This window comes from Ranitomeya variabilis, chromosome 2 (assembly GCF_051348905.1).
Source record: "Ranitomeya variabilis isolate aRanVar5 chromosome 2, aRanVar5.hap1, whole genome shotgun sequence".
NCBI classification, from domain to species: domain Eukaryota; kingdom Metazoa; phylum Chordata; class Amphibia; order Anura; family Dendrobatidae; genus Ranitomeya; species Ranitomeya variabilis.
Window position 1 is genome coordinate 1,115,671,672 of NC_135233.1, and position 13,829 is coordinate 1,115,685,500.

At 41.0% G+C, this 13,829-nt stretch overlaps 1 protein-coding gene across 1 annotated transcript in view; it reads left to right on the forward strand.

Annotated features, from left to right (window-relative positions):
- Positions 1 to 13,829, forward strand: part of LOC143808876 (uncharacterized) — a 986,487-nt gene that overhangs the window by 774,786 nt on the left and 197,872 nt on the right. Inside the window, exon 1 of the mRNA XM_077292031.1 lies at positions 3,156 to 3,364. Within this exon, the coding sequence (XP_077148146.1) occupies positions 3,296 to 3,364 (69 nt within the window). The 5' untranslated portion in view covers positions 3,156 to 3,295. Of the gene's footprint in view, positions 3,365 to 13,829 lie in introns of the transcript that reaches the window.

The window sequence follows — 13,829 nt, forward strand, 5'->3', positions numbered from 1 at the left end:
TCATTCCTTTCCTCCTGTAGAAGGGGTATCAGATCCCGCTGTCTGCCACCAGTGTAACGGGGTCTACTGTGCTGTAGTACCTCTTTAGGTACCACCCCGTGTTTCAGGAGGTCCACTCTGCCTTGGCTGGATTCTGAATGAAGGACGCTCGCTGGAATTCCTTGGTTACATGGGAGCATATAAAATCTCACTGCTTCTCCACGTATTTCCAGTCTAACAACACTTTATTCACAGCACACAGAATATATAACACAGATACAGAGGGCAGGCCAATAAAAAAACAGCAGGCCAGACATACATTACAATAGCTGCAGGGGGCCGGAGCCTGCCAATATTTACTGTGGGAATTACAAAGGTGGGGGAGGTCAGAAGGAGAATATCTTGTCCTGTGGACTGATGCATTTCACATGGAACCTATTATACATACATATACTGCATAACATATTCTTGGTGCTGGGGGGTTCTGTAACAGGAGGTATGAGCTGTGGGGGTCCAGGATTGGGAGATATGTCTCCAGCACTGAGGAGAAGCAGAGAGAGACAGAGCAGGTGGGCGAAGGAGAGTGGGCGGCTTGTTTTGTGTGTTATTAGGAGAGATCTGAGGTTGAGCAGCAGGTCAGCAGAGGAGGTCAGGTGGGGAGGCAGGAGGGAAGGAGAGATTATTACTTGGTTAGGGGGTGCTGGGGTTTGGGGATAGCAAAGGAGAGTGAGGAGTAAAGGAGCCAAAACTGTTAGAGCGTATGTCAGCATGATGAGAGTAAGTATGGCGGAAAGGGAATGAAATTTAGTTCAGTTATTAACAGTGGTTAGTCTTACCTTCTGTTCACTTCTGGTTCACTTCTGGCTCATTTCTGCTATAATATTTGCAGTTATCCTTTTAGAGACAGACCAAGGTCCAGACAGACCTGTGACTCTGAATGTATAACAGGCTAAGGGCTCATGAAATAGGCCAGGTGTGATCAGGAGGGAGGGGCAGCAGGGAGACTGGTCACAGACACAGGAGGGGATTAATTAGAAGTCAGAAGGGGAAATAGATCCAAATGGAAAGATAAAGCCAAACTGTGTATTGGCATCAAGGAATTAAAATGAGAAAACATGCAGGGGAATGGAGAAAAAAAAAAAAAAACGTCATAGCAGCCAGCGGACATACCAGGAAGAAATAGCAGGGTGAGGAAGATCAGGAAAGTTGGGTGATGGTGATCCCTCTCTATATCTCTGATAATTCTGTGTTTTTGGTATCAGCTTTATAAGTGCTATCCATAAAAGCAATAACACAGGGCGCTGACTGATATAGAGCTGTCTGTGTGTTACGCTTTCTTTTCACAGTCTAGTTAGTTGGACAGAGTTAGTCAAGGACATCTGCGCAATTCATAATAAACTTCTCCAGGAGTCATAACTTATAATAACTTGTTATTTCCAATTAAAATAGCTTCTCTCTTAGGTAATCTATATACATAATTGTCTAAGGAGTACTTCTGTCTGTCTGTCTGTAATGGAAATTCCATGTCGCTGATTGGTCGCGGCCGTTCAGCGACAGGCACAGCCCAGCCGAGAATTAGTCCCTCCATACTCCCGCCGGTCACCCCTCACACAAGGTTAATGCCAGCGGTAACGGACCGTGTTATGCTGCGGGTATCGCACTCCGTTAAGGCTATTATTAACCCTGTGTGACCAACTTTTTACTATTGAGGCTGCCTATGCAGCATCAATAGTAAAAAAATCTAATGTTAAAAATAATAAAAAACAAAAAAACATGCTATTCTCACCTTCCGTCGTTCGCCGATGCACGCGGCTGCCGCCAGCTTCTGTTCTTAGAGATGGATTGCGAAATTACCCAGAAGACTTAGCGGTCTCGCAAGACTGCTAAATCATCTGGGTAATTTCGCAATGCATCTCTGGGAACAGAAGCTGGCGGCAGCCGCGTGCATCAGAAAAGCTTCGGTGGATCCTGGCGAAGGGTGAGTATATAACTATTTTTTATTTTACTTATTTTTTTAACAGGGATATGGTGTCCACACTGCTATATACTGCGTGGCCTGTTATATACTGCGTGGCCTGTATTATATACTGCGTGGCTGTGTTATATACTGCATGGCCTGTATTATATACTGCGTGGCTGTGTTATATACTGCGTGGCCTGTATTATATACTACGTGGCTGTGTTATATACTGTGTGGCCTGTATTATATACTGCGTGGCTGTGTTATATACTGTGTGGCCTGTATTATATACTGCGTGGCTGTGTTATATACTGCATGGCCTGTATTATATACTGCGTGGCTGTGTTATATACTGCGTGGCCTGTATTATATACTGCGTGGCTGTGTTATATACTGCGTGGCCTGTATTATATACTGCGTGGCTGTGTTATATACTGCGTGGCTGTGTTATATACTGTGTGGCCTGTATTATATACTGCGTGGCTGTGTTATATACTGTGTGGCCTGTATTATATACTGCGTGGCTGTGTTATATACTGCGTGGCCTGTATTATATACTGCGTGGCTGTGTTATATACTGCGTGGCTGTGTTATATACTGTGTGGCCTGTATTATATACTGCGTGGCTGTGTTATATACTGTGTGGCCTGTATTATATACTGCGTGGCTGTGTTATATATTACATGGCTGTGCTATATACTATCTGGGCTGTGTTATAGACTACGTGTCTGCTATATAGTATGTGGCTGCTATATACATACATATTCTAGAATACCCCATGCGTTAGACTCGGCCACCATCTAGTGTAACATAAGCTGCCATTCCTATATTTCCTATCTCTGTGGTTGTAATAAAGACTTGTGAGCAGAGAGCTGACATCAGACAAGAGTTGTACAGGGCAGACCCTGATTCTGTGCTCTGGTCTCCGATCTATCGACTTCCTGATGTGATCAAAACTGGCAAATGTGTGAAACCTTCTGAGTTTCTCCCAACACTTTCTAGACAGGTTTCCACATCAACACTTATCTGACCTCATATATCCTCATATACCCTGTGGTCTGAACTGAGGAGAGGAGCGCGGAGTCAGCTGCTCCCATGATCGGTTCTATTCTCTTCAAGTCACCATGGACATCTGCCTAATATACCAGTCACATAGCCCGGATGTAAGGACAGCTCCTTCACCACTTGTCTGCAGACCTCCTCCTGGTCACATGGTGCTGACATCACCACAGGTCCTTCATCTCTACAGTGCAGCAGCCGCACATTGTTCTCTGGTATCAGCCGTTATTATACAGAAGCTGAAGGTCTCCATCCCCCGACATCATCCAACATCTGTCACCTGAGCGACGGCCGAGGATGGAGGCAGAGACGTCCCGAAGAATCATCGCCTGCGCCCTGGAGATCATCTCCCTGCTGAGCGGAGAGGTAACTGCTCCATATATCTATTATTATCTGCTGAGCGGAGAGGTAAACTCTTCTATATTTCTATTATTATCTGCTGAGGGGAGAGGTAAACTCTTCTATATTTCTATTATTATCTGCTGAGTGGAGAGGTAAACTCTTCTATATTTCTATTATTATCTGCTGAGTGGAGAGGTAAACTCTTCTATATTTCTATTATTATCTGCTGAGTGGAGAGGTAAACTCTTCTATATTTCTATTATTATCTGCTTAGTGGAGAGGTAAACTCTTCTATATTTCTATTATTATCTGCTGAGTGGAGAGGTAAACTCTTCTATATTTCTATTATCTGCTGAGTGGAGAGGTAAACTCTTCTATATTTCTATTATTATCTGCTGAGCGGAGAGGTAAACTCTTCTATGTATCTATTATCTGCTGAGTGGAGAGGTAAACTCTTCTATATTTCTATTATTATCTGCTGAGTGGAGAGGTAAACTCTTCTATATTTCTATTATCTGCTGAGTGGAGAGGTAAACTCTTCTATATTTCTATTATTATCTGCTGAGCGGAGAGGTAAACTCTTCTATATTTCTATTATTATCTGCTTAGTGGAGAGGTAAACTCTTCTATGTATCTATTATCTGCTGAGTGGAGAGGTAAACTCTTCTATATTTCTATTATTATCTGCTGAGTGGAGAGGTAAACTCTTCTATATTTCTATTATTATCTGCTGAGCGGAGAGGTAAACTCTTCTATGTATCTATTATCTGCTGAGTGGAGAGGTAAACTCTTCTATATTTCTATTATTATCTGCTGAGTGGAGAGGTAAACTCTTCTATATTTCTATTATCTGCTGAGTGGAGAGGTAAACTCTTCTATATTTCTATTATTATCTGCTGAGTGGAGAGGTAAACTCTTCTATATTTCTATTATTATCTGCTTAGTGGAGAGGTAAACTCTTCTATGTATCTATTATCTGCTGAGTGGAGAGGTAAACTCTTCTATATTTCTATTATTATCTGCTGAGTGGAGAGGTAAACTCTTCTATATTTCTATTATCTGCTGAGTGGAGAGGTAAACTCTTCTATATTTCTATTATTATCTGCTGAGCGGAGAGGTAAACTCTTCTATATTTCTATTATCTGCTGAGTGGAGAGGTAAACTCTTCTATATTTATATTATTATCTGGTGAGTGGAGAGGTAAACTCTTCTATATTTCTATTATTATCTGGTGAGTGGAGAGGTAAAGTCTTCTATATATCTATTATCTGCTGAGTGGAGAGGTAAACTCTTCTATATTTCTATTATTATCTGCTGAGTGGAGAGGTAAAGTCTTCTATATATCTATTATCTGCTGAGTGGAGAGGTAAACTCTTCTATATATCTATTATCTGCTGAGTGGAGAGGTAAACTCTTCTATATTTCTATTATCTGCTGAGTGGAGAGGTAAACTCTTCTATATTCCTATTATTATCTGCTGAGTGGAGAGGTAAACTCTTCTATATTTCTATTATTATCTGCTGAGTGGAGAGGTAAACTCTTCTATATTTCTATTATTATCTGCTTAGTGGAGAGGTAAACTCTTCTATGTATCTATTATCTGCTGAGTGGAGAGGTAAACTCTTCTATATTTCTATTATCTGCTGAGTGGAGAGGTAAACTCTTCTATATATCTATTATTATCTGCTGAGTGGAGAGGTAAACTCTTCTATATTTCTATTATCTGCTGAGTGGAGAGGTAAACTCTTCTATATTTCTATTATCTGCTGAGTGGAGAGGTAAACTCTTCTATATTTCTATTATTATCTGGTGAGTGGAGAGGTAAACTCTTCTATATTTCTATTATTATCTGGTGAGTGGAGAGGTAAAGTCTTCTATATATCTATTATCTGCTGAGTGGAGAGGTAAACTCTTCTATATATCTATTATCTGCTGAGTGGAGAGGTAAACTCTTCTATATTTCTATTATTATCTGCTGAGTGGAGAGGTAAAGTCTTCTATATATCTATTATCTGCTGAGTGGAGAGGTAAACTCTTCTATATATCTATTATCTGCTGAGTGGAGAGGTAAACTCTTCTATATTTCTATTATCTGCTGAGCGGAGAGGTAAACTCTTCTATATTTCTATTATCTGCTGAGTGGAGAGGTAAACTCTTCTATATTTCTATTATCTGCTGAGTGGAGAGGTAAACTCTTCTATATATCTATTATTATCTGCTGAGTGGAGAGGTAAAGTCTTCTATATATCTATTATCTGCTGAGTGGAGAGGTAAACTCTTCTATATATCTATTATCTGCTGAGTGGAGAGGTAAACTCTTCTATATTTCTATTATTATCTGCTGAGTGGAGAGGTAAAGTCTTCTATATATCTATTATCTGCTGAGTGGAGAGGTAAACTCTTCTATATATCTATTATCTGCTGAGTGGAGAGGTAAACTCTTCTATATTTCTATTATCTGCTGAGCGGAGAGGTAAACTCTTCTATATTTCTATTATCTGCTGAGTGGAGAGGTAAACTCTTCTATATTTCTATTATCTGCTGAGTGGAGAGGTAAACTCTTCTATATTTCTATTATTATCTTGTGAGTGAAGAGGTAAACTTCTATATTTCTATTATCTGCTGAGTGGAGAGGTAAACTCTTCTGTATTTCTATCACTATCTGCTAAGTGGAGAGGTAAACTCTTCTATATATCTATTATTATCTGCTGAGTGGAGAGGTAAACTCTTTTATATTTCTATTATTATCTGCTGAGCGGAGAGGTAAACTCTTCTATATTTCTATTATTATCTGCTGAGTGGAGAGGTAAACTCTTCTATATTTCTATCATTATCTGCTGAGCGGAGAGGTAAACTCTTCTATATTTCTATTATCTGCTGAGTGGAGAGGTAAACTCTTCTATGTATCTATTATCTGCTGAGTGGAGAGGTAAACTCTTCTATATTTCTATTATTATCTGCTGAGTGGAGAGGTAAACTCTTCTATATTTCTATTATTATCTGCTGAGTGGAGAGGTAAACTCTTCTATATTTCTATTATTATCTGGTGAGTGGAGAGGTAAACTCTTCTATATTTCTATTATTATCTGCTGAGCGGAGAGGTAAACTCTTCTATATTTCTATTATTATCTGCTGAGTGGAGAGGTAAACTCTTCTATATTTCTATTATTATCTGCTGAGTGGAGAGGTAAACTCTTCTATATTTCTATTATTATCTGGTGAGCGGAGAGGTAAACTCTTCTATATTTCTATTATTATCTGCTGAGCGGAGAGGTAAACTCTTCTATATTTCTATTATCTGCTGAGTGGAGAGGTAAACTCTTCTATATTTCTATTATCTGCTGAGTGGAGAGGTAAACTCTTCTATATTTCTATTATCTGCTGAGTGGAGAGGTAAACTCTTCTATATTTCTATTATTATCTGCTGAGTGGAGAGGTAAACTCTTCTATATTTCTATTATTATCTGGTGAGTGGAGAGGTAAACTCTTCTGTATTTCTATTATCTGCTGAGTGGAGAGGTAAAGTCTTCTATATATCTATTATCTGCTGAGTGGAGAGGTAAACTCTTCTTTATTTCTATTATTATCTGCTGAGTAGAGAGGTAAACTCTTCTATATTTCTATTATTATCTGCTGAGTGGAGAGGTAAACTCTTCTATATTTCTATTATTATCTGCTGAGTGGAGAGGTAAACTCTTCTATGTATCTATTATCTGCTGAGTGGAGAGGTAAACTCTTCTATGTATCTATTATCTGCTGAGTGGAGAGGTAAACTCTTCTATATTTCTATTATTTGCTGAGTGGAGAGGTAAACTCTTCTATATTTCTATTATCTGCTGAGTGGAGAGGTAAACTCTTCTATATTTCTATTATTATCTGGTGAGTGGAGAGGTAAACTCTTCTATATTTCTATTATCTGCTGAGTGGAGAGGTAAACTCTTCTATATTTCTATTATTATCTGCTGAGCGGAGAGGTAAACTCTTCTGTTTTTCTATCACTATCTGCTGAGTGGAGAGGTAAACTCTTCTATATTTCTATCATTATCCGCTGAGTGGAGAGGTAAACTCTTCTATATTTCTATTATCTGCTGAGTGGAGAGGTAAACTCTTCTATATTTCTATTATTATCTGGTGAGTGGAGAGGTAAACTCTTCTATATATCTATTATCTGCTGAGTGGAGAGGTAAACTCTTCTATGTATCTATTATCTTCTGAGTGGAGAGGTAAACTTTTCTATGTATCTATTATCTGCTGAGTGGAGAGGTAAACTCTTCTATGTATCTATTATCTGCTGAGTGGAGAGGTAAACTCTTCTATATTTCTATTATCTGCTGAGTGGAGAGGTAAACTCTTCTATATATCTATTATTATCTGCTGAGTGGAGAGGTAAACTCTTCTATATTTCTATTATTATCTGCTAAGTGGAGAGGTAAACTCTTCTATGTATCTATTATATGCTGAGTGGAGAGGTAAACTCTTCTATATTTCTATTATTATCTGCTGAGTGGAGAGGTAAACTCTTCTATATTTCTATTATTATCTGCTGAGTGGAGAGGTAAACTCTTCTATGTATCTATTATCTGCTGAGTGGAGAGGTAAACTCTTCTATATTTCTATGATCTGCTGAGTGGAGAGGTAAACTCTTCTATATTTCTATTATCTGCTGAGTGGAGAGGTAAACTCTTCTATATTTCTATTATTATCTGGTGAGTGGAGAGGTAAACTCTTCTATATTTCTATTATCTGCTGAGTGGAGAGGTAAACTCTTCTATATTTCTATTATTATCTGCTGAGCGGAGTGTTGTGACCCCAATGGCGAGGGTCTCAGAGGAACAAGTAAGTCTGCGAAGTACAAAAATCCAGCTCATAGGGCAGTGGTAACTGGGTTGACCATATATCTACTCCTAACGCCAACACTAGAAGTAGCCGGGGAACATGCCTACGTTGGTCGCTAGATGTCTCGCGCCAGCCGGAGGACTAACTACCCCTAGAAGAGGAAAACAAAGACCTCTCTTGCCTCCAGAGAATAGACCCCAAAAGTAGGATACAAGCCCCCCACAAATAATAACGGTGAGGTAAGAGGAAATGACAAACACAGAATTGAACTAGGTTTAGCAAAGAGAGGCCCACTTACTAATAGCAGAATGTAGTAAGATAACTTATATGGTCAACAAAAACCCTATCAAAAATCCACACTGGAAATTCAAGAACCCCCGCCTGGAGAGACGAGAATCTAAGATCTTCTCCACCACGTACTCCAACTCGCCCTCAACCAACACCGGAGCAGGAGGCTCAGCAGAAGGAACCACAGGCACAACGTACCGCCGCAACAAGGACCTATGAAATACGTTGTGAATGGCAAACGACACCGGAAGATCCAGGCGAAAGGACACAGGATTAAGGATTTCCAATATCTTGTAAGGACCAATGAAGCGAGGCTTAAACTTGGGAGAGGAGACCTTCATAGGAACAAATCGAGAAGACAGCCATACCAAATCCCCAACGCGAAGTCGGGGACCCACACCGCGGCGGCGGTTGGCAAAACGCTGAGCCTTCTCCTGTGACAACTTCAAGTTGTCCACCACATGATTCCAGATCCGCTGCAACCTATCCACCACAGAATCCACCCCAGGACAGTCAGAAGGCTCCACATGTCCCGAGGAAAAACGAGGATGGAAACCAGAGTTGCAGAAAAATGGCGAAACCAAGGTGGTGGAACTAGCCCGATTATTTAGGGCAAATTCAGCCAACGGCAAGAAGGTCACCCAATCATCCTGATCAGAAGAGACAAAACACCTCAAATAAGCCTCCAGAGTCTGATTAGTTCGCTCAGTTTGTCCGTTAGTCTGGGGATGAAAAGCGGACGAAAACGACAAATCAATGCCCATCCTACCACAAAAGGATCGCCAGAACCTGGAAACAAACTGGGATCCTCTGTCCGACACAATATTCTCAGGAATGCCGTGCAAACGAACCACGTTCTGGAAGAACACAGGAACCAGATCAGAAGAGGAAGGCAGCTTAGGCAAAGGTACCAAATGGACCATCTTGGAGAAACGATCACATATCACCCAGATGACAGACATGCCCTGAGACACCGGAAGATCTGAAATGAAATCCATGGAAATGTGTGTCCAAGGTCTCTTCGGGACAGGCAAGGGCAAGAGCAACCCGCTGGCACGAGAACAGCAAGGCTTAGCTCGAGCACAAGTTCCACAGGACTGCACAAATGACCGCACATCCCTTGACAAGGAAGGCCACCAAAAGGACCTGGCCACCAGATCTCTGGTGCCAAAAATTCCCGGGTGCCCTGCCAACACTGAGGAATGAACCTCAGAAATGACTCTGCTGGTCCATTTAGCAGGCACAAACAATCTGTCAGGTGGACAAGAGTCAGGCCTACCAGCCTACCAGAAGAGGACGGCAGCTTAGGCAAAGGAACCAAATGGACCATCTTCCCTAGAAGACCCCAAAAGTAGGATACAAGCCCCCCACAAATAATAACGGTGAGGTAAGAGGAAATGACAAACACAGAAATGAACTAGGTTTAGCAAAGAGAGGCCCACTTACTAATAGCAGAATGTAGTAAGATAACTTATATGGTCAACAAAAACCCTATCAAAAATCCACACTGGAAATTCAAGAACCCCCGAACCGTCTAACGGCCCGGGGGGAGAACTCCAGCCTCCCTAGAGCTTCCAGCAAGGTTAGGATGCAGATTATGTACAAGCTGGACAAAAATGCAAACAAAAACAAATAGCAAAAAGCAAGAAAGCTGACTTAGCTTAATCAAGCAGGAACCAGGATCAGTAGACTAGAGCACAACAGATTAGCTCTGATTACAATGTTGCCAGGCATTGAACTGAAGGTCCAGGGAGCTTATATAGCAACACCCCTGACCTAACGACCCAGGTGAGCATACAAGGGATGGCAGACATTCCCAGAGTCAAATCACTAGTAACCACTAGAGGGAGCCAAAAAGGTAAATTCACAACAGCGGAGAGGTAAACTCTTCTATATTTCTATTATCTGCTGAGTGGAGAGGTAAACTCTTCTATATATCTATTATTATCTGCTGAGTGGAGAGGTAAACTCTTCTATATTTCTATTATTATCTGCTGAGCGGAGAGGTAAACTCTTCTATATTTCTATTATTATCTGCTGAGTGGAGAGGTAAACTCTTCTATATTTCTATCATTATCTGCTGAGTGGAGAGGTAAACTCTTCTATATTTCTATTATTTGCTGAGCGGAGAGGTAAACTCTTCTATATATCTATTATTATCTGCTGAGTGGAGAGGTAAACTCTTCTATATATCTATTATTATCTGCTGAGTGGAGAGGTAAACTCTTCTATATTTCTATTATCTGCTGAGTGGAGAGGTAACTCTTCTATATTTCTATTATCTGCTGAGCGGAGAGGTAAACTCTTCTATATTTCTATTATTATCTGCTGAGTGGAGAGGTAAACTCTTCTATATTTCTATGATCTGCTGAGTGGAGAGGTAAACTCTTCTATATTTCTATTATCTGCTGAGTGGAGAGGTAAACTCTTCTATGTATCTATTATCTGCTGAGTGGAAAGGTAAACTCTTCTATGTATCTATTATCTGCTGAGTGGAGAGGTAAACTCTTCTATGTATCTATTATCTGCTGAGTGGAGAGGTAAACTCTTCTATATATCTATTATTATCTGCTGAGTGGAGAGGTAAACTCTTCTATGTATCTATTATCTGCTGAGCGGAGAGGTAAACTCTTCTATATATCTATTATTATCTGCTGAGTGGAGAGGTAAACTCTTCTATATTTCTATTATCTGCTGAGTGGAGAGGTAAACTCTTCTATATTTCTATTATTATCTGCTGAGTGGAGAGGTAAACTCTTCTATATTTCTATTATTATCTGCTGAGTGGAGAGGTAAACTCTTCTATATTTCTATTATTATCTGCTGAGTGGAGAGGTAAACTCTTCTATATTTCTATTATCTGCTGAGTGGAGAGGTAAACTCTTCTATATTTCTATTATCTGCTGAGTGGAGAGGTAAACTCTTCTATATTTCTATTATCTGCTGAGTGGAGAGGTAAACTCTTCTATATTTCTATTATTATCTGCTGAGCGGAGAGGTAAACTGTTGTGAATTTGGTTTTTGGGCTCCCCCGGTGGTCACTGGTGGTACTGAACTTGTGCCTCATCTTCTCTGTTCACCTGTTTCCATCAGGATGTGGGAGTTTTCTATGTAGCCTTGCTCCTCAGTCATTTCTATGCCGGCCATCAATGTAACCAGAAGCCTTTCTGTTGCATGTTCCTGCTCCTAGACTACTACCAGCTAAGTTGGACTTTTGTCCTTAGTTTGTTTTTGCATTTTTGTTCCAGTTCTCAGTGTTTGTATATTTCTGAGGCTGGAAGCTCTTGTGAGCTGACATTGCCACTCTGGTGTCATGAGTTGATATTAGAGTCTTAAAGTAATTTCAGGATGGTATTTTGAAAGGGTTTTCAGCTGACCGTGAAGTTCCCTTTTCTGTTTTTCTACTATCTAGTAAGCGGACCTCTATTTGCTAAACCTATTTTCATACTGCGTATGTCAATTTCCTCTGCCATCACCGTCAATATATGTGGGGGCTACTGTCTGCCTTTTGGGGTAAATTTCTCTAGAGGTAAGCCAGGTCTGTATTTTCCTCTGTTAGGGTTAGTCAGTCCTCCGGCTGGCGCTGGGCGTCTAGGGATAAAAACGTAGGCACGCTACCCGGCTACTGTTAGTTGTTGCGATAGGTTTAGCTCACGGTCAGCTCGAGTTCCCATCTTCCAAGAGCTAGTCCTTTTGTATGCTTTACTATGTTCTCTTGCCATTGAGAACCATGACAGTATGGCCGGCCAAGGGTTAAAATAATTGGCAGAAGAAAGGAGAGAAAAGAAGTCTGCAGAGAATTTTTTTTTTTTTTTTTTCTGAGTTTGCTCATTAGTTGATTCACTAGCAGCTCTGCTTACTGCAGCCTTCGTCTCTCTCTCCTTCTAATCCTTGAATGGTTCTGATTTCACCTGATTAAAATGGATCCTCAGAGTTTGGCTACAGGTTTGAATAATCTCGCTATGAAGGTTCAAAGTTTACAGGATTTTGTTATTCATGCTCCTATATCTGAACCTAGAATTCCTTTACCTGAATTTTTCTCCGGGGATAGATCTCGCTTCCAGAATTTCAAACATAGTTGTAAATTATTTTTGTCTCTGAGATCTCGCTCCGCTGGAGATCCTGCACAGCAGGTCAGGATTGTAATTTCCTTGCTCCGGGGCGACCCTCAGGATTGGGCATTTGCTTTGGCACCAGGGGATCCTGCGTTGCTCAATGTGGATGCGTTTTTTCTGGCTTTGGGGTTGCTTTATGAAGAACCCCATTTAGAGATTCAGGCTGAAAAGGCCTTGATGGCCCTGTCTCAAGGGCAAGATGAGGCTGAAATATACTGCCAAAAATTTCGTAAGTGGTCTGTGCTTACTCAGTGGAATGAGTGCGCCCTGGCGGCGAATTTCAGAGAGGGTCTCTCTGATGCCATTAAGGATGTTATGGTGGGGTTCCCTGTGCCTGCAGGTCTGAATGAGTCTATGACAATGGCTATTCAGATTGATCGGCGTTTGCGGGAGCGCAAACCTTTGCACCATTTGGCGGTGTCTACTGAGAAGGCGCCAGAGAATATGCAATGTGATAGAATTCTGTCCAGAAGCGAACGGCAGAATTTTAGGCGAAAAAATGGGTTATGCTTCTATTGTGGTGATTCAACTCATGTTATATCAGCATGCTCTAAACGTACAAAGAAGGTTGATAAGTCTGTTTCAATTGGCACTTTACAGTCTAAGTTTATTCTATCTGTGACCCTGATTTGCTCTTTATCGTCAATTACCGCGGACGCCTATGTCGACTCTGGCGCCGCTTTGAGTCTTATGGATTGGTCCTTTGCCAAACGCTGTGGGTATGATTTAGAGCCTCTGGAAGTTCCTATACCCCTAAAGGGTATTGACTCCACGCCATTGGCTAGTAATAAACCACAATACTGGACACAAGTAACTATGCGTATTAATCCGGATCACCAGGAGATTATTCGCTTCCTTGTGTTGTATAATCTACATGATGTGTTGGTGCTTGGATTGCCATGGCTGCAATCTCATAACCCAGTCCTCGACTGGAAAGCAATGTCTGTGTTAAACTGGGGATGTCAGGGGACTCATGGGGACGTACCTTTGGTTTCCATTTCGTCATCTATTCCCTCTGAGATTCCGGAATTTTTATCGGATTATCGTGACGTTTTTGAGGAGCCTAAACTTGGTTCACTACCTCCGCACAGAGATTGCGATTGTACCATAGATCTGATTCCGGGCAGTACGTTTCCAAAGGGTCGTTTATTTAATCTATCTGTGCCTGAACATGCTGCTATGCGTGAATATATTAAGGAGTCCTTGGAAAAGGGACATATTCGTCCTTCGTCATCTCCCTTGGGAGCCGG